At 44.1% G+C, this 25,409-nt stretch overlaps 1 protein-coding gene across 1 annotated transcript in view; it reads right to left on the bottom strand.

The window, feature by feature from the left end:
* Positions 1-25,409, bottom strand: part of ADAMTS19 (ADAM metallopeptidase with thrombospondin type 1 motif 19) — a 512,659-nt gene that overhangs the window by 245,348 nt on the left and 241,902 nt on the right. The window contains exon 9 of the mRNA XM_063964256.1: positions 10,359-10,499. Coding sequence (XP_063820326.1) covers positions 10,359-10,499 — 141 coding nt within the window. The remainder of the gene's footprint in view (positions 1-10,358; positions 10,500-25,409) is intronic.

Below are 25,409 nucleotides of genomic sequence, written 5' to 3'. Positions count from 1 at the left end.
TGCCCGGACGAGCGTACACAATAAGGAAGGATTTTGAATCCCGGGTAAGACTCATACCAGCCACACCAATCACACCGTATAACTTGTGATCTGAACCCAGTTAACAGTATGATAACAGAGGAGCCTCTGAAAAGATGGCTCCCAACAATAATAACCCGATTTTTGTAACAATAACTATGTACAAGTATTGCAGACAATCCGCACTTGGGATGGGCGCCCAGCATCCACTACGGACTATGAGAAATAGAATTATCGGTAAGTAAATTCTTATTTTCTCTAACGTCCTAAGTGGATGCTGGGGACTCCGTAAGGACCATGGGGATTATACCAAAGCTCCCAAACGGGCGGGAGAGTGCGGATGACTCTGCAGCACCGAATGAGAGAACTCCAGGTCCTCCTCAGCCAGGGTATCAAATTTGTAGAATTTAGCAAACGTGTTTGCCCCTGACCAAGTAGCTGCTCGGCAAAGTTGTAAAGCCGAGACCCCTCGGGCAGCAGCCCAAGATGAGCCCACTTTCCTTGTGGAACGGGCTTTTACAGATTTTAGCTGTGGCAGGCCTGCCACAGAATGTGCAATAGTCTGCATAGAAGCAGGAGCACCCAGCATGTTGGGTGCATACAGGATAAACAGCGAGTCAGATTTCCTGACTCCAGCCGTCCTGGAAACATATTTTCAGGGCCCTGACAACATCCAGCAACTTGGATTCCTCCAAGTCCCTAGTAGCCGCAGGCACCACAATAGGTTGGTTCAGGTGAAAACGCTGGAACCACCTTAGGGAGAAACTGAGGACGAGTCCTCAATTCCGCCCTGTCCGAATGGAAAATCAGATAAGGGCTTTTACAGGATAAAGCCGCCAATTCTGACACGCGCCTGGCCCAGGCCAGGGCCAACAGCATGACCACTTTCCATGTGAGATATTTTAACTCCCCAGATTTAAGTGGTTCAAACCAATGTGACTTTTGGAACCCAAACTACATTGAGATCCCAAATTGCCACTGGAGGCACAACAGGAGGCTGTATATGCAGTACCCCTTTTACAAACGTCTAAACTTCAGGGACTGAAGCTAGTTCTTTTTTGGAAGAAAATTGACAGGGCCGAAATCTGAACCTTAATGGACCCCAATTTCAGGCCCATAGACACTCCTGTTTGCAGGAATGTAGGAATCGACCCAGTTGAATTTCCTCCGTCGGGCCTTACTGGCCTCGCACTACGCAACATATTTTCGCCAATTGCGGTGATAATGTTTTTGCGGTTACATCCTTCCTGGCTTTTGATCAGGATAGGGATGACTTCATCCGGAATGCCTTTTTTTTTTTCCTTCAGGATCCGTTGTTCAACCGCCATGCCGTCAAACGCAGCCGCGGTAAGTCTTGGAACAGACAGGGTCCTTGCTGGAGCAGGTCCCTTCTTAGAGGTAGAGGCCACGGATCCTCCGTGAGCCTCTCTTGAAGTTCCGGTTACCAAGTCCTTCTTGGCCAATCCGGAGCCACGAATATAGTGCTTTCTCCTCTCCATCTTATCAATCTCAGTACCTTGAGTATGAGAGGCAGAGGAGGGAACACATACACTGACTGGTACACCCACGGTGTTACCAGAGCGTCTACAACTATTGCCTGAGGGTCTCTTGACCTGGCGCAATACCTGTCGAGTTTTTTAATCATGTGGACGACTTCTGGGTGAAGTCCCCACTCTCCCGGGTGGAGGTCGTGCTGAGGAAGTCTGCTTCCCAGTTGTCCACTCCCGGAATGAATACTGTTGACAGTGCTATCACATGATTTTCCGCCCAGCGAAGAATCCTTGCAGCTTCTGCCATTGCCCTCCTGCTTCTTGTGCCACCCTGTCTGTTTACGAGGGTGACTGCCATGATGTTGTCCGACTGGATCAACACCGGCTGACCTTGAAGCAGAGGTCTCGCTAAGCTTAGAGCATTGTAAATGGCCCTTAGCTTCAGGATATTTATGTGAAGTGATGTATCCAGGCTTGACCCTAAGCCCTGGATATTCCTTCCCTGTGTGACTGCTCCCCAGCCTCGCAGGCTGGCATCCGTGGTCATCAGGACCCAGTCCTGAATGCCGAATCTGCGGCCCTCTACAAGATGAGCACTCTGCAACCACCACAGGATGGATACCCTTGTCCTTGGTGACAGGGTTATCCGCTGATGCATCTGAAAATGCGACCCGGACCATTTGTCCAGTAGGTTCCACTGGAAAGTTCTTGCGTGGAATCTAACGAATGGGATTGCTTCGTAGGAAGCCACCATTTTTACCCAGAACCCTTGTGCATTGATGCACTGAGACTTGGTTCGGTTTTAGGAGGTTCCTGATTAGCTCGGATAACTCCCTGGCTTTCTCTTCCGGGAGAAACACCTTTTTTCTGGACTGTGTCCAGGATTATCCCTAGGAAACAGAAGACAAGTCGTCGGAACCAGCTGCGATTTTGGAATTTTGAGAATCCAATCGTGCTGCCGCAACACTACCTGAGATAGTGCTACACCGACCTCCAACTGTTCCCTGGATCTTACCCTTATCAGGGAATCGTCCAAGTAAGGGATAACTAAAATTTCCTTCCTTCGAAGGGATATCATTTCGGCCATTACCTTGGTAAAGACCCGGGGTGCCGTGGACCATCCCTACGGCAGCGTCTGAACTGATAGTGACAGTTCTGTACCATAACCTGAGGTACCCTTGGTGAGAAGGGTAAATTTTGACATGAAGGTAAGCATCCTTGATGTCCCGAGACATCATGTAGTCCCCTTCTTCCAGGTTCGCAATCACTGCTCTGAGTGACTCAATCTTGAATTTGAACCTCTGTATGTAAATGTTCAAAGATTAGATTTAGAATCGGTCTCACCGAGCCGTCTGGCTTCGGTACCACAATAGTGTGGAATAATACCCCATTCCCTGTTGCAGGAGGGGTACCTTGATTATCACCTGCTGGGAATACAGCTTGTGAATGGCTTCCAAAACTGCCTCCCTATCAGAGGGAGACGTCGGTAAAGCCGACTTTTGGAAACGGCGAGGGGGAGACGTCTCGAATTCCAATATGTACCCCTGAGATATTACCTGAAGGATCCAGGGGTCTACTTGCGAGTGAGCCCACTGCGCACTGAAATTCATTGAGAACGGGCCCCCACCGTGCCTGAGCTTGTAAAGCCCTAGCGTCATACTGAGGGCTTGGCAGAGGCGGGAAAGGGTTTCTGTTCCTGGGAACTGGCTGATCTCTGCAGCCTTTTTCCTCTCCCTCTGTCACGAGCAGAAAAGAGGAACCTTTTGTCCGCTTGCCAACAAAGGACTGCGCCTGATAATACGGCGTCTTATTTTGAGAGGCGACCTGGGGTACAAACGTGGATTTCCCAGCTGTTGCCGTGGCCACCAGGTCTAAAAGACCGACCCCAAATGTCCCCTTTCAAAGGCAATACTTCCAAATGCCGTTTGGAATCCGCATCACCTGACCATTTTACTGGTAGAATTGGACAACGCACTTATACTTGATGCCAGTCGGCAATTATTCCGCTGTGCATCATGCATATATAGAAATGCATCTTTTAAATGCTCTATAGGCAATAATATACTATCCTAATATTTCCAGTCAGGGAATCCGACCATGCCCACCCAGCACTGCACCTCCAGGCTGAGGCGATAGCTGGTCGCAGTATAACACCAGTATGTGTGTAAATACCTTTTTGGATACCCTCCTGCTTTCTATCAGCAGGATCCTTAAGGGCGGCCATCTCATGAGAGGGTAGAGCCCTTGTTCTTACAAGCGTGTGAGCGCCTTATCCCCCCTAGGGGGTGTTTCCCAACGCACCCTAACCTCTGGCGGGAAAGGGTATGCAGCCAATACTTTTTAAGAAATTATCAATTGTTATCGGGGGGAAACCCACGCATCATCACACACCTCATTTTATTTCTCAGATTCAGGAAAACTACAGGTAGTTTTTCCCTCACCGAACATAATACCCCTTTTTGGTGGTACTTGTATTATCAAAAATGTATAAAAACATTTGCCATTGTCTCAATCATGTAACGTGTGGCCCTACTGGAAATCACGGTTGTCTCTTCACCGTCGACACAGGAGTCAGTATCCGTGTCGGCGTCTGTATCTGCCATCTGAGGTAACGGCCGCTTTAGAGCCCCTGACGGCCTATGAGACGTCTGGACAGGCACAAGCTGAGTAGCCGGCTGTCTCATGTCAACCACTGTTTTTTTATATAGAGCTGACACTGTCACGTAATTTTCAACAGTACATCAACTCAGGTGTCGACCCCCTAGGGGGTGACATCACTGTTACAGACACTCTGCTCCGTCTCCACATCATTTTTCTCCTCATACATGTCGACACAAACGTACCGACACACAGCACACACACAGGGAATGCTCTGATAGAGGACAGGACCCCACTAGCCCTTTGGGGAGACAGAGGGAGAGTATGCCAGCACACACCAGAGCGCTATATATATACAGGGATAACCTTATATAAGTGTTTTTCCCCTTATAGCTGCTGTATGTTTTAATACTGCGCCTAAATAGTGCCCCCCTCTCTTTTTTTTAACCCTTTCTGTAGTGCAGGGAAGAGCCAGGGAGCTTCCCTCCAACTGAGCTGTGAGGGAAAATGGCGCCAGTGTGCTGAGGAGATAGGCTCCGCCCCCTTTTCGGCGGCCTTATCTCCCGGTTTTTTGTATATTCTGGCAGGGGTTAAATGCATCCATATAGCCCAGGAGCTATATGTGATGCATTTTTTGCCATGTAAGGTATTTCTGTCATGTTTTATTGCGTCTCAGGGCGCCCCCCCCCCAGCGCCCTGCACCCTCAGTGACCGGAGTGTGAAGTGTGCTGAGAGCAATGGCGCACAGCTGCAGTGCTGTGCGCTACCTTATTTGAAGACAGGAACGTCTTCTGCCGCCGCTTTCTCCGGACCTCTTCGCTCTTCTGGCTCTGTAAGGGGGCCGGCGGCGCGGCTCCGGGACCCATCCAGGCTGAACCTGTGATTGTCCCTCTGGAGCTAATGTCCAGTAGCCAAGAAGCCCAATCCACTCTGCACGCAGGTGAGTTCGCTTCTTCTCCCCTTAGTCCCTCGATGCAGTGAGCCTGTCGCCAGCAGGTCTCACTGAAAATAACAAACCTAAACTAAAACTTTCACTAAGAAGCTCAGGAGAGCCCCTAGTGTGCACCCTTCTCGTCGGGCACAGAAATCTAACTGAGGCTTGGAGGAGGGTCATGGGGGGAGGAGCCAGTGCACACCAGTTAGTCCTAAAGCTTTCTTTAGATGTGCCCAGTCTCCTGCGGAGCCGCTATTCCCCATGGTCCTTACGGAGTCCCCAGCATCCACTTAGGACGTTAGAGAAATGGGGGAGTGGCTGGCCGAACGCAGGGCGTATTTGTGACGTCAAACCAGGAGCTAAACGGACCAAGCTGATCGCAATCTAGGAGTAGGTCTGGAGCTACTCAGAAACTGCAAGAAAATATTTAGTAGCAGATCTGCTAACCTTTCGTTCGCTATTCTGCTAAGCTAAGATACACTCCCAGAGGACGGCGGCCTAGCGTGTGCAATGCTGCTAAAAGCAGCTAGCGAGCGAACAACAATTTGGAATGAGGGCCAAAGTGAGTACATTAACGCATCTTACAACATAGCTGCACCAATGGAATTGCACAAGTAACCCCAAAATAACTGGGGACACTTTTAATGAGTTACCAGAGACTGCGGGTCTGATTGTGATTCACATGTAATCTGCACACAATACTGATGTTCTCATAGTTAAGCTATTATTTACAACTGCACATGTACGATAATTTCTAAAGCCCCTATGACACATGCGTTACAAAGGTACTGTTGCGATCGGGACAGTCAGTGTCAGAAAGGCGGAGGAAAGTTATATGTTTTCTAGGGTGGTGACTGGGTGGCGTCTACAGATGTACAACCCGAGCATATGAGGCAATGGACAGGTGGAAAAACTGCACCTGCCACAGGGCTAGTGTAATTTCCGATGGTGTGACTGATGGTGGTGTATAAGGATGCGCTAATGAGTATATCAGCATACACAGGCTCAGTGTCGTAACAAGGGTGGTGCGTGTGGGGCACTTTGCCCTGGGCACCATGGCAGATGGGGGCATGCCTGTCCTACCCAGGTGCACACGCTGCACCCAGTTTTGTAATACTTACCCTCCGATGTCCTGCGCCGGTAGCAGCAGTGCTGCAGAAACCACTGGGAAAATGGTGCACTGGTAATTTTCCCAAAGATTTTCTCATGCACACTAGACTTTGGGACAACACTAGGGTTTTCTAGTGACCCTAGAGCCCAGAGTCTATCCGGGTACAGTAAGTATAATTTATTTGTATTTTTATTGCTGAGGGTGGAGGGTTGCGCTGTTTTAAAATTGCCCTGGGCGCCAAAACCCCTTGTTATGCCCCTGCATGGGTGCTAATAGTGGGCATCTCAGTCCTTGCACATTCGCCTATATATATGTACACTCTGGAAGGAGTTTGTATTTCATTTGCATAAACTCACAGACAGGTGATCACCAATATACGCCACTGCATTTGTTTTTCTGCACAACACAGAATCAGGCCCTGTAAGATCAAACCTCATAAAAATCAGCCTCAACATGAGGACTACTACAGGGCTACTGCAGATGAGAGGCAGCTGGCCATCTTAAGGGAATTATTTTTATAACTCAGGGGTGCTCAACATGCGTCCCTCCAGCTGTTGTGGAACTAGACATGCCAGCATGCCCTGCCACAGTTTAGTATTCCCTAATAGCAAAACTGTTGCAGGGCATTCTGGAGAGCTGCATGTTGAGCACTCTTGTTATAACTGATATTCCATATAATATTATAGTTATGAAATAAGTAGTTTAAAAGGAACACCTCAAGGGTATATACAGGTAATGTTGAAGATAAATATATCTTGTAATGTTATATAAAACACTGCAATGGTATTGGTATTATAACTTTAAAACATGATGCTTTATGATGTTTAAAGTTATATTGCCAACACAGTTACAATGCTTTACATACTGTAATATTAAATTAATGTCAGCAATCTCCCGTTGATAACATGCTGTTGATATATTTACTGTTGATTGCATGACCGTTGACAAAGTAACTACATTATTTCCCCTTTGCAGATTAACGGTTTAAAAGCCATTGCACATTGCGGATAAATGCTTTCCCCTATCCACCAAGAACTTTCTGAAATGACTCTTGCCACTCTGTAATCATTCCTTTATCTCATAGTTTATATGTTTGTTGTCCTTATTTATTGAGGATGTGCTCTGATGTACAGCAGAGACAGAACTGATTTGCATCACAAAATATGTACATGTCTTAAATACTGCGAGGGGTGAGTGCAATCAGTGGCATCACTACGGGGGTGCAGGCCACTCCCTGTGTCACCCGTGAAGCCACACCCCTTTTAAGCAGCGCATCTGCGGCATGTGCATGGAGTCTACAAACCAGACCACGTGTTACCAAGGTGACGCCTCTGAGTACAATATATCACAAATTTGTTTATAGTATGAAAATATTATACTCATTTTGGGTTCCATTAGGCCAGAAATCCAAATACATTCTTCATGAAATAAGCCGCATAACTAGCACACTGAGGAATTGCTTAGAAAAGGTACTGTAACTAGCTACTTATAAAGATGAACCCACACAAAATACTAAAGTTAGTATGCTAGAGACATAATAAAGTATATAAAGTATAACTACTTAACAATGAACACCCCACCCTGCTGCATTAATGGATACATAGATATGTTTCTACCTAGATTCCATAACAAATGTAAAAGGGCAACACTCAACTTTTCCCTACAAAATGTGAGAGTATATCAACAGTGTATTGCCTATAACTTGCATTACCAAAGTCTGATCTAGATTTAGCGAAACAGTCCCACTCCATTAAGTCCATTCCCAGATAACTCTTTTATCTCATGTACATTTTAGAAAAGAATTGTTTTGCTTTGAATGAACCCTGTGGTCCCCAATAAAAACATACCCATCCTCAGCAAATTATGTGGCCATAGCAACATTATACAGTATATTGACAAGACTGTAAGAAAGGAGCCAATCGAGGAAGTCGGGACAAGAGCAGAGCCAATGATGAAGGAAGCTAGAAGGCGGGGCAGCTGCACATGTGCATACTGCACAATAAGGGGTTCATTTATCAACAAGTGATAAAACTCATTGTGTAAGATCAATGGTGTTCCAACCAATCAACTCCCAATTGTCATGTGTTCAGCTACTGTTATGTGTTAGAAAAATGACAGTTGGCAGCTGATTGCTGGAGCACCATTTATCATATGCAACAAGTTTTATCATTCACAATGCATTTTATCACTCAATGATAAATGTGCAGTAGCGAGCACTTATCTGGGATGGTCTATGATTAGACACTGTCTGCCTACAGGTAGCACCATTAGTGGCATACCGCATGCCCATCTGGGATGTTCTGTGACTAGGACACTGTCTGTCTGCAGGTAGCACCATTAGTTAGTGGCATACTGAGTCCACATCTGGGATGTTCTGTGACTAGGACACTGTCTGTCTGCAGGAAGCACCATTAGTTAGTGGCATACTGAGTCCACATCTGGGATGTTCTGTGACTAGGACACTGTCTGTCTGCAGGTAGCACCATTAGTTAGTGGTATACTGAGTCCACATCTGGGATGTTCTGTGACTAGGACACTGTCTGTCTGCAGGTAGCACCATTAGTTAGTGGCATACTGAGTCCACATCTGGGATGTTCTGTGACTAGGACACTGCCTGCCTACAGGTAGCACCATTAGTTAGTGGCATACTGAGTCCACATCTGGGATGTTCTGTGACTAGGACACTGTCTGTCTGCAGGTAGCACCATTAGTTAGTGGCATACTGAGTCCACATCTGGGATGTTCTGTGACTAGGACACTGCCTGCCTACAGGTAGCACCATTAGTTAGTGGCATACTGAGTCCACATCTGGGATGTTCTGTGACTAGGACACTGTCTGTCTGCAGGTAGCACCATTAGTTAGTGGCATACTGCGTGCACATCTGGGATGTTCTGTGACTAGGACACTGTCTGTCTGCAGGTAGCACCATTAGTTAGTGGCATACTGATTCCACATCTGGGATGTTCTGTGACTAGGACACTGCCTGCCTACAGGTAGCACCATTAGTTAGTGGCATACTGAGTCCACATATGGGATGTTCTGTGACTAGGACACTGTCTGCCTGAATGTACCACCAATAGTTATTACAGTATATCCCATTTCCACTAGCTCAAAAAACACGGGTAAATGCATGGGGGCGCGCATTTACCCATGTTTTTTGCAAGTGAAAAAGGGTCCCCCCGCAAAAACCCGGATCAAGTGACCCGTGAATCCTACCCGGCTATCTACCTGGGTAGGACACGGGAATGATCCGGGTAGGGTTGTAGTGTAAATGGGAGCCGTGTCAATGCAACATGGCTCCCGTTTACACTGTATGGAAGGGCGGCGCTGCAAGATCATGTGATCTCCCAGCGCCGCCCCTGCTGCATCAGTAGCAGCGTCACCAACCCGGCAATATGCCGGGTTGGTGACTGCTGATGGGAAAGGGGCTGAGCACGGGTCGCAGCCGGGTCGCTCCCGTGTCAGGCTCCCAGCTGCGACCCGTGCTTGTAGGTGGAAAAGGGGTATATGTAGCATAGTGGGCACTTATCTGGGATGGTCTATGATAGGGACACAGTCTGTCTGCAGTAGCACCAATAGTTAGTGGTATAATGAGTCCACATCTGGAAAGTTCTGTGATAGGGACACATTCTGTCAGCATGTAGATTAAGCAATAAATCAAAAAAGACAAAAAGAAAAGATGAAACAAAATGGGAAACTGTTCAATGTCAATTACAGTGACACTGAGTTGAAAATATTATAGCAGTTTCTGTAAGACTGACCTAAACGTGATTATACACATGTCACAGAAAGTATAAAATAATAGCACGTCTTTGAATTATATACAATTTAAAGGGATTATTTCTATACACGAAGCAGTCGTTAGTATAATATGTAAGTAACAAGTGAAATTAACAAAATGTTTATTTAAATAATTTGTGTTCTGGAGACTCATTAGTTTGCCATCTGCTTTCGATTGTAGGAGACAATATAATAACATATGAAGGAAGTGGAAGGTGAATGACTTAAACCATTTACAATGTTACACTTGATATGCATTGTGGGCATCAGTAAATTGGTATGATTAATTATGTGTGTTGATGAGACAGACATTTAAATTACTTATGAAGCGACTTCTACAAAAGTAATTCACAATCAACGTGAAGGTCTTTTGATCACAGCATATCACATCACAATTCATCATTTACCAGAAATCAAGATAATTACCTAAGGAATTTTTCAAGGTCTTCCCGGCTGCATCTGGACCATGAAACATCGCCAAGATTCTGGCCCTTGATCCATTCTCCTGACATGATGTGAAGGCCATCTGCGCAGGATGGGTGGTCATTGTCATGGTTAATACCCATGCTGATTTCGTCACATGTCAAGAAAAACAAAGCAGACTCAAAATTACAAATAAATTTCCTAAACCAAATCAGTATTCTCATACTTGGGATTGTACATTTTTTTATCAGTTTACAATGCTCTAACATGTTCATAACTTGGCAGAACTGAGACATAATGTAAATTGGTTGCAGTTCCCGGCGTGCAGGATATCATCGCCAAAATCCTGGCAGCGGACAATGCCAATAGAGAGAATCCCAGCGCCCCAGGGATATTCCCACTCGTGGGTGTCCACGACACCCATAGAGTGGGAATAGATCCTGTGGTGAGTGCAGCGAGCCTCCAAGCTTGCAGTATGGTGAGCGCAGCGAGCCTGCAAGGGGACTCTTAGTGCTCGCCCTGCTGCCGGCATTCTGTCGGGATATTGACAGCCGGCATCCCGTCCGCCGGTAAAACATATGTAATCCCTGTAAATGGTGTATAAAAACATAATACTATCATATATAGGAATCAAGAAAACCATGGTAAATGTGACTTTAATGTCTTTGATATCATAAACTTGCAAACCAAATAGATCCATATTGTCAACTAGTGCCCTTAAGGAATTATATTTTAATGAAACATGAAAGATTTATATACTATGTACTTGTTTTACATTGTCTTGTACAGTAAGTCACTGTTTTCTTGCTCTGCTTATTTGTTTATGTACTCCGTTAGGGGCTGTGGAACCATTGTGGTTCCATATAAATAAAGTATAATATTAATAATAATAATAATAATAATAATAATAAACAATACTACTACTAATAATAATACATTTTCTGAGAAAGGGACAAAAGAAACACAAGTTTGATTTTCGCTGCAGTTCTGGATAATGAAGAGATGAGACTATGGATTGAAATATGGGCTCTAATGAAATATATGTTTGGTTGTTGTAGCTAATCCTGAAGCAACAATGTCCTTATTTTACCTTTTTTTTTTTTAAAGTATAACATTTTTATTAAAACATTGCTTCATTGTTACAAATTCGTTTGCATTGACATTGAGCAAGTACACATGAGTAGCGTCACAACATGGTTAAAGAACATTAAATGTGCACTAGTGGACTTTCACATATACATTACACAACCCCAAAAAACATCATGTGAAAGAAATGCAGATTAAGAGTTTGTGCTACAGTCCTGCCATTCTAAGTACCTTTTTATAGTTACAAATGTCATTATTATTCTAATGGAAATTACATATTAAATATGTTTTTTTTTAATCCTAGGACAGTTTCATGTCATGATATGATGCGGTTATGTAACTATTCCCACTTGTGGGTGTCCACGACACCCATAGAGTGTGAACAGAACCTGTGGCGAGCGCACCGAGCCCATTGCATGGCAAGCATAGCGAGCCCGTAAGTGGCTTCATTGCGCTCACAACCCCCCACCCGCCCCCTTCCCCTGTGCACCGGCAATCTAAACATCCGGATCCTGACGTCGGTAGAGTGACCGGCGGTCACCCATACCCAACCTGATATAACAAATGTCTTGGTTATTTTCTTTACAATACCATGTGCCATAAGTAGAAAATATGTAGGGAGCATGTTGTTCCATAGTCAGTTGGATCATTACTAATACATATAATGGGTGTGGATTATTAGATATACACTAAAAAGGTCTACAGTCAATAGATCTACCACTAATGGTAGACATGCATTAGGTCGACAGGGTTAAAATGTCAACATATAATAGGTAGATAGTAGGAAAGGTTGACATGGTCAAAAGGTCGACATGTAAATGGTCGACACAAAAAAGGTAGACAATTTTTTTAGTTTTTTTTGGGTGTATTGTCACTTTTCTGCCACAAACAAGCCCCATTAGTGTACCACGTCCCCTCGCATGGCTCGCGGGCAAGGTTACTATTCCCAATCATGGTCCACGTAGATGGTAAAGTATGAGAAAGTAAAAAATAAATAAAACAAAATTTAAAAAACTTGTGTCTACCATATGAGTGTCGACCATTGTCATGTAGATCTTTTGACCATGTCAACCTTTTGACCCTGTCAACCTTTTGAACGGTCTAGCTTTTTGTTCCTGTCGACCTTTTGACTTGGTCGACCTAATGCATGTCTACCATTAGTGGTAGACCTATTGACTGTAGACCTTTTTAGCGTAGGTCTATAGTCCGGATACCACATATAATAAGTAAAATTCCAAGTTATCCAGCCAACACTGATGGACCTCAGGAAATTATAAATACTATAAAAGTTCAACCATTAAAAAGCATAAATTCATCAACAGTAAAAGTTTGCAATCGTGATCTCCCTATCTGCTGATATATTATCTTCTTTTTTTATTTTTGGCAGATATAATTGGTCACCTACAAACTGGCATTCATTAGGTATTGATCTCAACGCTCTTAACTTAGTTTGTCTAAAAGTGTATTTATTACACCAACAAGGGGAGTTTACTGTATTTACTATGTAATGACAATTCACCATTTATCAAACAGTGTAAACTAATATGTATTTTTCTTCTATTCTTGGTCCCTCACTAAACAGTAGCTAAAGCACTACACTGAGGATTTCAAGGCATGTCAGGTTCTCCATTGGCTACAGTATTACAGGAGCACCCACATATGAGGACCACGTCATACATGTACAGTACCTTGCTTTGTTTCAGAATGAAGTTTGTAAATTGTAATTATATATCATAAGAAATAAAGCATATCATTTTTGGAAAATAAGGATATTAGAAGTCAACCTGGAGTTAAATGACCAAAGATCAGGGAAGTTAGGAAATTAGTTTGAAACAAACTGAGAACTTGATTGTAATATGCATTACTAAAGGAGGGGCTGTAATGGATAAAACATTCTTATTATATTCTGTTTCCATGTAGGTAGCAATGTCACATTGCATGAGCAGTGGTAGCAGAATAGATCAGATATGACGTGATCACAATTTTGTGAACAACAGGATATTCTCTATGGATACACACACTGGGGGTAATTCCAAGTTGATCGCAGCAGGATTTTTGTTAGCAGTTGGGCAAAACCATGTGCATTGCAGGGGAGGCAGATATAACATGTGCAGAGAGAGATAGATTTGGGTGTGGTGTGTTCAATCTGCAATCTAAATTGCAGTGTAAAAATAAAGCAGCCAGTATTTACCTTACACAGAAACAAAATAACCCACCCAAATCTAACTCTCTCTGCAAATGTTATATCTGCCCCCCCCCCTGCAGTGTACATGGTTTTGCCCAACAGCTAAAAAATTTCCTGCTGCGATCAACTCGGAATTACCCCCACAGTCACCATTTATGATAAGGATAGCGCAGATGGATGGATACATTTTAAAACTGATTAGACTTAGCTTCAAATTCTTATTGCTAGATTAGCTTAAATGTAAATTCATGGCATTCTAGTTTTGTGTAATACAAGGTGTTCATTTTGATATATATGCATTTTGTAAGATATATTTGATATTTATTTGTACAGCTGTCTGCTACATGAATGTAAACAGATAAACTGCAGGTTAATCTAACTGTTAATCTGAGTTTAAGCAGTACCACTGCCTGAAGGATGTAGCATCCCTTCTGACAGCTTTTCCTCAGACACAGCGGCAGTTATTGTAGGAGAATACACAGATAATTACATCTGTATGTATGTTTGGAATGCATATTTCCATCAGTGTCTGGTCGGAATACTTGCAGAATGACTTCTATTTATATTTGTATCACCACCCGTAACGCCCATTGCTGCCAGGTTTTTATTTATTTACAATTTACCAGCCTGCCAAAATGACAGAACAACATAACAGTAATGTCAGCGCTGGCTGTTGTGCCCGCCCGTATGGAGCAACACTTGAATTGCTCCGTCGGGCACCATTTAGTGGCCGTGAGTGGGCAAAACAATTGAATTCCCCCCATAGAGTTGAGGAGCAGTGTTAGCCTCATATAGGACTACTTCTATCTATCTTCACCACCCCTCCTCTTGTTCTCTCCACCTCTCACCTTTGTTTCTCTCTTTCTCTCTCTCTGGGGCAGATGTATTAAGCCTCGAGAAGTGATAAAGAAGGGATAATGTGGTGGTAAGTGCAAGGTGATAATGCACCAGCCAATCAGCTCCTAACTGTCATTTTTAAAATCCGTAATGATTGGTTGGTGAGTTATAACCTTGCGCTAATCACTGGTTTATCACTTCTTTATCCCTTCTCCAGGTTAATACATCTGCCCCACACTCCCCCACCCTCCAACACTTTCTCCCCGCTGCTGTCTGTCTTTCCCCCTTTCCTCTCTCTTCCCCACTCCAAAATCTTCTCCATGTCATTCCTTTTCCCTCCACCCACTGTCTCTCTCTATCACTGCCCCATTAATCCCTACTGTGTATCACTGACACTAGTGGGAGGAGTCATACCCACTGTGGGACATGCTGCTCCTCCAATGGCTCCCACTCCTAGGGAGAATGGATAGACCCCAGCAGGAGAGGAGAAAGACCCCTCACAATAAATGTGAGTATGCAGAACTGGGAGGGAGACAGCAGGACAGAGGCAGGACACAGCAGCGGACAGCACATGGGAGAGAGTGGGGGAGGACAGCACAGAGCAGAGGCGGGATGGAGCAGAACAGAAGGGGGAGGGGCAGAGCAGCAGACAGAGGGGGTGGGAGATATACGGGGGCGGGACATGGTGGCCCGGCACATGCTGGATCCTTTTACTAGTATAGATCATTTTTGTAAGTGCATAAATCTAGTTTAAATATCATACAATAAAAGGTAATATGACAGATGTTTGTGATATAATTAAAGAAAAACATTTTCGATGAAATCTTCAGAGAGACCAAGCAGAGGAAGATCATAATAGATAACCCAGAGCCTAATCTGTAAAGAGAGGTCAAAAACACCACAATATTAAAAGTATTATATGAATGATAATATCCAATTAAATTGCAATTATAGGCTTCCCCACATGGAAAGGTTTATCGTTGTCTTATAATATTGTAAAACTTTTACTAACCATTATGTTAATTAATACTTTAAATCCATCTATTTAGTGTTGCAGCGAAGTACTAAACTGAGATGCTCTATTACCAGGAGCAGCACAATGGACTTACCCACCAAACCACCTACCTAACAGATATATTTCTATTTATCTAGGGGAAGGGAGGTGCTGTGAGGTAGGGAGAGAAAGGACAAATGGGGAGCAGGAGAAGAACATATGAAGTGGGAGGTGAGAAGGGCGCAGGACTAATCCCAGGAGAGGGACCAGCCCTCACTGTAAATTTCCACACACTGTAGGGGGTGGAGCTTGGTGCAGGGTGGAGTGGAGCCCTGAATGCGAGTGGAGAAGGGCTGTGGGGAGAGAAGAGGCGGAGCAGCTGGAAAGGGTATTATCTTCATCCTGACACTACCCGTGGTAAACCTAGATGGTGGCCACACTGTGTCCGGCGACCCAGTACATTGACTGGCATCTTTCAAATATTTTGGGGGACAAGCAAACCCCTTCCCACCCCCCACCCCCTCCATTCCAACACCTATGTCTTTTACATAGGAAGAGAGTGAAAACCATCAGTTCTTTACACGAGATACACCCTTTGAGCACAAGTGCAAATACTAACTACAGTTCTCGTCTGTCTGTTTATTTATGACATTATTAGTTTATCAGAACATGTAGAGTAAATTTGTAACACTACTCATTTAGAGTTTGAGCTTTAAGGCATCCCAGAGCCATATTTATACCTTTCTGTGTACAAAGTTACAGAGGAGGCTCTGGCTATCCTCTCCGATTGGGTAATATAGTGTAAAACAATTTGCCTTTTGAGGCTTTAAAATTTCATGATGTCAAGGAAAATGTTACTATACTGCATTTATATCTGGAAGATGTTATGCATAAATAACACTGGATGGAATACTATGTGTACAAATAAATACACAATTTAATTACTTTTATTTATTTATTTTGCTACAGAGAGCATTGGGCAAATAAATGAATTGCAAGTTGAGCCCATGGTTGTCAAGTCAACTGAAAATATTTTTATCTTATAAAACATTTGTAAGAAAGTCCCTGCCAGAAACCTTTGTGATCATCTTGCACAAAGCTGGTGCCAATTGTAATGGATTTTTAAAGATGAACTCTTCACATTTCATCTAGTACAACACTGCCAAAAGGGCTTTCAGTCTTCTGCCTCATGATACTAAACGTTACATCGAGTTATTTATCTTTTTATAACAACTTAACACATAAACGTGTATCAGGTATAAGCAAAACATTATTTTGGCTTTGGTACTGAAAAGAAATGCCAGTGTAAAGCTGGCCTAGGCAGTCTATATAGCCAAAGTATACTAATATTCACCTGAAAGCAAAATTTCTGGTAATGTAACATACAATTATATTACATAAAATGCAAACTGTGTTTTCTAACATTTACTAGGGTAATTTTTCTTTCAGTGTAAGGCATATCGTGAGGCCACCTAGTTTAGCGTGTTGCAGAGGGTTCTGTCTTACTAATTGTGTTATGTTTCCTGATAGTTATTTTAACACAGGATACTTTTACAATGATTGTGGCACAGGTGACTGACAAATATAAGCAGTACTTTATCTGATGGTACTCAGCAGTATGCAGTACAGGTAGCTTTTTCATGTAATGTTTAATTCCTATAACTAGTGTAACTGCTACCCTGTGGAAGAGGAGGTGTTATCTTTAAGTCACAGTGCCAATTGCACATGGTGTTGCAAATGCTGTTAGCTATCAGAAAAGCCAGCACAAGTCACAGAAAGCTCTCGAGGAGTTTGCATGTCTGAAATACGAGACACCAGTCTGTGAATACACCCTCGGATAGACACATAAGGCAGGTTCATTCCCTTCTAAGGGGTACATAGGGTTGTTTCTGATCATCACACTAAAAGTACTTCTATAGAACTGTGAGTACTCATGCTATCTAATATCAAATAAGCTTCATTGTTACTACACAGAGAAGCCATTTGGATACTGGGGGTCATTCCAACCGGTATGCACGCTGCTGTTTGTCGCAGCGGTGAAAATGGGTCGGTTCTGCGCATGCGGGGTGGCCGCAATTCACAGGCGCGTCATTGCCCAGCGACGGCCGTCGCTGGGCAACAACATGAAGACAGACGAAAGCGATCACTACCACGATCGCAAGAAGATTGACAGGAGGAAGGCGTTCCGGGGCGTCTACTCACTATTTTCCGGACATGGAGATCTGAATGCAGGCGTGTCCAGGCGTTTGGAGGGCGGATGTCGGACGTCAATTCCGGAACCTGCATCGCAGGAGTGATCGCACAGGGTAAGTAACTCCTACCCTGGTCTTGATCAGCACAAAACCTTATTTGCATAGCAGGGCTGCACAAGCGATTGCAGACTTGCTATGCAAGAAATCCCTCCCCCATAGGCAGCATCTAGTTGATCGCACGGGCAGCGAAGAGTTGCTACGTGCGATCAACTCAGAATGACCCCCACTGTGACACTTTTCCTAACTCTATTGACACTGTTTCAACTCCTTTTTGATTACTGGAAAAGTTACTTTGTATGCTGTGTGGCATATTTTTACACTCTACAGCAGGCATGTCAAGCTCAAAATCCCTACCGGTGAGTAGACACTATGTGATATGCTCCATGAGCGACATCGCATAATGGCCCTCATTCCGAGTTGTTCGCTCGCTAGCTGCTTTTAGCAGCATTGCACACGCTAGGTCGCCGCCCTCTGGGAGTGTATCTTAGCATAGTAGAATTGCAAATGAAAGGGTAGCAGAATTGCGAATAAATAATTCTTAGCCGTTTCTGAGTAGCTTGAGACTTACTCCTACACTGCGATCAGCTCAGCCCGTTTTGTTCCTGGTTTGATGTGACAAACACGCCCTGCCACTCCCCCGTTTCCCCAGCTACTCCTGCGTTTTATCCTAGCACGCCTGCGTTTTTCCGCACACTCCCAAAAAACGGTCAGTTTCCGGCCAGAAACACCCACTTCATGTCAATCACACTCCGATCACTTCAACGATGAAAATTCTTAGTTTGGACGTGAGTAAATCTACTAAGTTTTGTGCTAAAATACTTAGCACATGCGCGCTGAGTACCATGCGCATGCGCATTTTTGCCTTAATTGCTCCGTTGCGAATATTGGCAACGAGCGAACAACTCGGAATGACCCCCAATGTTTTCTCTCCACTCACGGGCCGCCAACAGGACTGTAACTAGGTGTGTGCGGAGTGTGCCACCGCACATAGTGCTGCAGGGTAGGGGGTGCTGTTGGCGGCACTTGGCAATTATCTGTTTTAATAACTTTCACTTGCAGCTTTCCCCCTTTTATAGCCCAGCATCTCCTGAGCACCCCTGTCTCCTACCCCCACCTTTTTTGTCTCTAATATCTATACAACATTCATGAACTTTACTTGAGAGCTCTTTGTTATTCAGTCACACTGGCTTTTATTGCATTTCAAGATACTGACATACCCGGGATTCAAACCCATTGCCTGTATACCCATTTGACTCTATTCATTGAGCTATCTGCCCTTGCATAGAAAGGTACATAATTTTAAACCAGATTCTAACTATTTGAAGCTTCCCCTTGTGTACTTTGAGACAAAATGTTCAGCGTTGCAGCTGAGCAGATGTATGTAGAGTGTGGCAGCAAGGGATTGGTTGTATGGCTGCACACTACATAGATCTGCTCAGGGCTGTTTCTAGACAATTTGACTCCCAGGCCTATATTTACTAATAATCCGAGTTTGTCCGATTTGTGTTTTTTTTTTTTCAAAGTGGCAACACGGGAATGTACTAAGCACAAATCTCGGCAGTGTTTGGGCTATTCGTAATGGTTTTGACTGCAAAGTTCAGAAATACGAATGAATAGACCATCGGTCAAACGCGGCTGTTTGTTCATACAACACGGGAATTTACTATTCATTCATATTTGGGTGTTAGTCTCTGAATGCTCAAGTGCGGGTGTATTTTTTTGCGATTCGTTAAAAAAAGCAGCAAAAAAATAGACCTGCTTTTTCCAGGCGAGTTTGGATAATCATGCACGGATCAGTGAGATCTGTGCATGGATATCTATGGGAAAGGGTCTGTTTAGTGTCAAAACTGAAAAAAAAATTGCGTGGGGTCCCCCCTCCTAAGCATAACCAACCTCAGGCTCTTTGAGCCGGTCCTGGTTGTAAAAGTACGGGGAAAAAATTGACAGGGGATCCCCCATATTTTAACAACCAGCACCGGGCTCTGCGCCTGGTACTGGTGTAAAAAATACGGGGGACAAAAGACGTAGGGGTCCCCCCTATTTTTCACACCAGCACCGGGCTCCACTAGTCAGAGAGATAATGCCACAGCCGGGGGACACTTTTATATAGATCCCTGCAGCCCTGGCATTAAATCCCCAACTAGTCACCCCTGGCCGGGGTACCCTGGAGGAGTGGGGACCCCTTAAATCAAGGGGTCACTCCCCTCCAGCCACCCAAATGCCAGGGGTGAAGCCCGAGGCTGTCCCCCCCATCAGATTTGTACTTTGTGACAAAATATTCAGCGTTGCAGCTGAGCAGATGTATGTAGAGTGTGGCAGCAAGCGATTGGTTGTATGGCTGCACACTACATAGATCTGCTCAGGGATGTTAAAAAAAAAATTTTTGTGCGTGTGCTCTCCGTGAGCAGGTGTGGCCTTCCAAAAATGGGCATGGCCACACAGGAAAAGACTACCTTACACCCCAGTTATTAACCCTGCAACAACAGACCTCGGCCACCACAGGAATAAAAAACGCCATATTAAGCCCCACACAGTAATGCCCTTGCACCATATTATGCCCCCTGCACTATAATTATGCCACACACTGCAATGTACGTAATACATTAAACCCTACAGTAAGGCTTCTAATTAAATGTAAATTACCTGCTCATTGCCAGGGGTTTCAAGCTCTAGGTTCCATGCTTGTTGCCAGGGGTTTTACATGCTGATTATCATGCTTGTTGCCAACTGTTTCATGCGTTGGGTTTCATGTTCATTGCCAGGGGTTTAATGTGCTGGGAACCAGAGTCATTGCCAAGGGAAATTCTCATTGCCAAGGGTAATGCTCATTGTCAAGGTGTGTAAATTCGCCCACCAGCACTTTTATCCCACTCCCTCTCCTCCCTAGCACTCCACTCGGGGGGAGGTAGAGATATGTAGGAGGATGCAGTTGCGATGCAACCATATCATTGTACAAATCTCATCCTCTGAGCGGAGTACTAGGGAAGAGGGAGAAGAATGGAGCCACAAAGTGCCGTGGCGGGCGCCCTGTAGGATTGCACAGCTCATCCGCTGCTAGAAACGGCACTGGATCTACTCAATTGCAATGCTGATTATTTTTTTTACAATGTACTGTACAGATGATACACAGATCACAGGGAGACAGCCCCGATGAACATGGTAGGTAACGCTAAGATGTGTGACAGTGGTTATTTACTAGGTATTGTCATTATCAGTGAATGAATGTAAGTGACTGTGTGGGGAAGGAAGGATTTTAAGACAAATAATTTAGAGGTGGTAGAAGGGTAGATAGGATATTCAAGGGTAAAGGAGTTTGTAGTGATTAATTTACAGGGTCACATATTGCATAATTCTATAACATTAGTAAAGATAGAAAGTTAAAACTCTAGGTAAATATTCGGAATACATACTATTTCTGGGGGGGGGGCAGGATGTCGGCTGTTAAGATCCCGACAGCAGCACCCCACCCGCCAGAATGCCGGCAGCGGGGTGAGCACTAAGAGTCCCCTTGCAGACTCGCAGTGCTCACCACGACATGGGTGTTATGGACACCCATGAGTGGGAAAAGACCCAGTGCGCCAGGATTCCGGCTGTTGGTATTGTCGACTGTCAGGATTCCAGCATCTGTTTCCTGACCACCGGGATCCCGACAACTGGCAAATTGACAGCATCCCAAATATTCTTATGTGTTTATGAAGATGGAGATAGTTTTGGGTGATTTCACCCAAAAAATCTTTAGAAAGGAGGGTTTAACATTTTATTAAGTAGGTGTTAAGAGGTTATTCACATTTTAAGATTATTGATGTTATATTTATATGTATTAGAAATCCGAATATTTATTCCTACATTGATTTTGTTTATTTTTCAATAAAACCCTCCCTCATATTGGGCTACTTATCACAAGTGTCTTTGTGTGATAATTAATTGGGCAAGGAAGGGGAACAGGTTTACCACACCTACAGTCAGAGCCGGCCCTATGCATAGGCAAAATTTGACATGCCTATGGGCGGGCACAAGCAGGTTCTGCTGATTAAAATGATATATGGCACGCCTATATTATGTGTGTGACTGTGGTTGTATCTGATTATGAAATGTTACGTTACAGTTTGTTCCTGGAAATCACTGTAACGTAGCATTTCATATGCAGATACAGCCACAGTGGACATTAATAATGTGTGTCATATGTGTAAGGGGCATTACTGTGTGGAATTATGTGTGTAAATGAATTACTAATGTGTTGCATTATGTGTATAAGGTGTTCTACTGTGTGGCGTAAGGTATAGAAAGGGCACTACTGTGTGGTCTAATGTAAAAAAGAGCAACATGGTGTGGTGTAATGTGAATAAGGACCAATACTGTGTGATGTAATGTGAATAAGGGGCACTACTGTGAGGAGTAACGTATATAAGGTAAAGTTGTACTACTGTGTGATATAACGTGAATAAGGTACACTATCACATGATAAAATATGAGTAAATTTGCACTACTGTGAGGCGTAATTTGAATTGGGGGTACTATTGTGTAGCCATGCCTCTTCCCAGCAAGAACACGCCCCTTTTTGGGCTGTGCGCCGAATGTGCGCACTGTTCCTATTTAAAATATAGAGGGTAGGAGCACCAAAATGAGGACTGCTATGGGTGAGGGGTGATGGTGCTGGGAAAGGGGTGCAGGGTCAGAGGTAGAACTAGCAGCGGTGCTAGGGGGCACCAGCCAAAATCTTGCCTAGGGCATCATATTGGTTAGGGCCGGCTCTGCCTACAGTGAACAGTACAGTAGGCTTAGATGTATCCCCTAAACTGACCACAAGTGAACCCTGTCCTTGAAAGAAAGAAGAATGCTTGGATGGAGGCACTGCCAGGAAGAGGAATCATCTCTCAGCATCTAAAGTTTATACAACTGGAACACTAGCACACTGCCAGTGAAAGAAGATATCAGGTGACCATGTTCCACTAGTTCTACAAACAGGAAGAAATCAGTGAAAGAACTTTAAAAAATATAAAATAGAATAAAATAAGCATCTGAAGCTACAGTACTATATATTTCGTAGGGTGGTCTTCTGTATGCCGACTGACGGGATCCCGGCGCACAGTATACCGGCGCCGGGATCCCGACAGCCGGCATACCGACACTTATTCACCCTCGTGGGGGTCCACGACCCCCCTGGAGGGAGAATAAAATAGTGTGGCGCGCGTAGCGTGGCGAGCGCAGCGAGCCCGCAAGGGGCTCATTTGCGCTCGCCACACTGTCGGTAAGCCGGCAGTCGGGCTCCCGGCGCCAGTATGCTGGTCGCCGGGAGCCCGACCGCCGGCATATCGTAGTGAACCCATTTCGTATTAACGTGTTACTTTAGAAGACGGATTAAAGGGACACTTTGACTGCATTAATGCTCGAGAATGTCAGTACACTAAATATACGTATAACAGAAGTATACTTTTCTATACTATTTTCACAAACAATTGATGCTTATTTGTACTAAATTAGATTAGGAGGAGAGAATAATGGGTCTAATGACCAATTTTTAACATATTATTAAAACTTACATTTTAAACAATACAAATTCTACAAAGATTGTACCCAGAAAGAGACTGCACAATAGCAGGAAACCCTGATTCTTTGGATATTCATGTAATTAGGTGATGTTTTAAGGCTAGATATTTGTCTAGAGAACTATTGTTGTTTTTTTCTTTTAATTTGTGGCACACTCTTTAGGGACAATAAATGCTATGAAATACTGTTCATAAATGCTAAATATTCAGTAGCAAGCACTTGCGCTGGTTTTGTCTACACCAGGAAGCTTGTTTATTCAAACAAAGCTATTGTTGTGACAGAGTCAATGGCAGGATAGCAGATCCATCTGCAGCCATTTTGAATTTCCTTTGAGATCAAGCAAGTGCCATTTGTGGTGTTAAAGTAGGTTTGGTGCTAGTGCCAATGTATTGGCCAATGGATTCTGCTGTCTATGATCGCACTGCCATAAGTAAAGATTAGCTTTGTTTGAATGAATAAGCTTCTTGGTTGTGGCTAAAATCACTGTGATTGTAGCCGCCCAGCTTATTGTTGTTTTTTAGGGGGGTTTGTTCTAGGTGAGGGAGTTGTGCAATGGTCTGTCATAATTTCACTATGAATATTAGATTCTGTTCAGCTTACATTGGGGCTACCTAGGACAGAGGCACAAAGTCTAACACACCATTAGTTTATCAGCAGAAGCACCCACAAGGAAGTATGGTCATAGCTGCAACCAGTACAGAGGTAGTGGCTCCCTGTCCATCTTACTAGTGTAATAGGCAGGTGTTATTGGTGAAGCAAAGGGATCTTTTACATCTAAACGATTATTGGTTAGTGTGTATGCTGTATTTCGGTCATTTTAGGGATAATTTTTCCCTATCAAAATTAATTTACTAGTTTCCATCGCTTGGCAAATCTTATAGTGTATACCTATCTTAACAGGGCTGAGATGTAGTAGCTCATGCGGCATACCAGACTTTGCCTTAACAGTTTCATTACCAATGTATTTTCAATATGCTGTAACTTCAAACACGAACATGAAATTAATCACACCTTTTAGTTTTTACGTTTCCCGATCTGTGTTAGACAATTATAATTTGCATACAAATATTTGTGTGTAAATCATGTATCAGAGCAATATGGTGACAATGTTAAAGAGTTTATCAATGCAGTCTTATCTACTTGGAATGGCATTTAAGTTTCTCTCATTTCTGTCATTTAGGGGGTCATTCCGAGTTGATCGCTAGCTGAAAATGTTCGCTGCGCAACGATGATGCAAAAAAACGTCACTTCTGCGCATGTGGCACAATGCGCACGCGCAACGTACTTTCACATCGAACGATGTAGTTTCACACAAGGTCTAGCAAAGCTTTTCAGTCGCACTGGTGGCCGCAGAGTGATTGACATGAAGTGGGCGTTTCTGGGTGTCAACTGACCGTTTTCAGGGAGTGTTAGAAAAAACGCAGGCGTGTCAGGAAAAACGCAGGCGTGGCTGGGCATACACAGGGCGTGTTCATGACGTCAAAACAGGAACTGAACAGTCTGAAGTGATCGCAAACTAGGAGTAGGTCTGGAGCTACTCTGAAACTGCGCAATTTTTTTTTTGTAGACGCTCTGCGATCCTTTCGTTCGCACTTCTGCTAAGCTAAGATACACTCACAGAGGGCAGCGGCTTAGTGTTTGCACGGCTGCTAAAAACAGCGAGCGATCAACTCAGAATGACCCCCTTTGATGCCATAGATTTACTAGACTGCGATTTTTTTTCTTTTCAAGACTGAAATAGGAACAATGGGGGTCATTCCGAGTTGATCACTCGCTAGCAACATTTTGCAGCGCTGCGATCAGGTTAAATCTCGGCAAAACTGTGCATGTGTATGCACCGCTATGTGCAGGAGCGTCATATGGGTACAAAGAGAATCGGTGCTGGGCGATGGATTTAACGAAGGATCCATTCGCACAGCCGATCGCAAGGTGACTGACAAAAAGAGGGCATTTGTGGGTGTCAACTGACCGTTTTCTGGGAGTGTTTGGAAAAACGCAGGCATGTCCAAGCATTTGCAGGGCGGGTGTCTGACGTCAATTCCGGGACCAAAAAGACTGAAGTGATTGCAGCGGCTGAGTAAGTCCAGAGCTACTCAGAAACTGCAACAAACTTTTTTGTGCCGCCGGCTGCAAAAGCGTTTGCACACGTTTGC

The sequence above is a fragment of the Pseudophryne corroboree genome, chromosome 1 (assembly GCF_028390025.1).
Source record: "Pseudophryne corroboree isolate aPseCor3 chromosome 1, aPseCor3.hap2, whole genome shotgun sequence".
Classification (NCBI taxonomy): domain Eukaryota; kingdom Metazoa; phylum Chordata; class Amphibia; order Anura; family Myobatrachidae; genus Pseudophryne; species Pseudophryne corroboree.
This window is presented reverse-complemented; position numbering and strand designations above follow the sequence as displayed.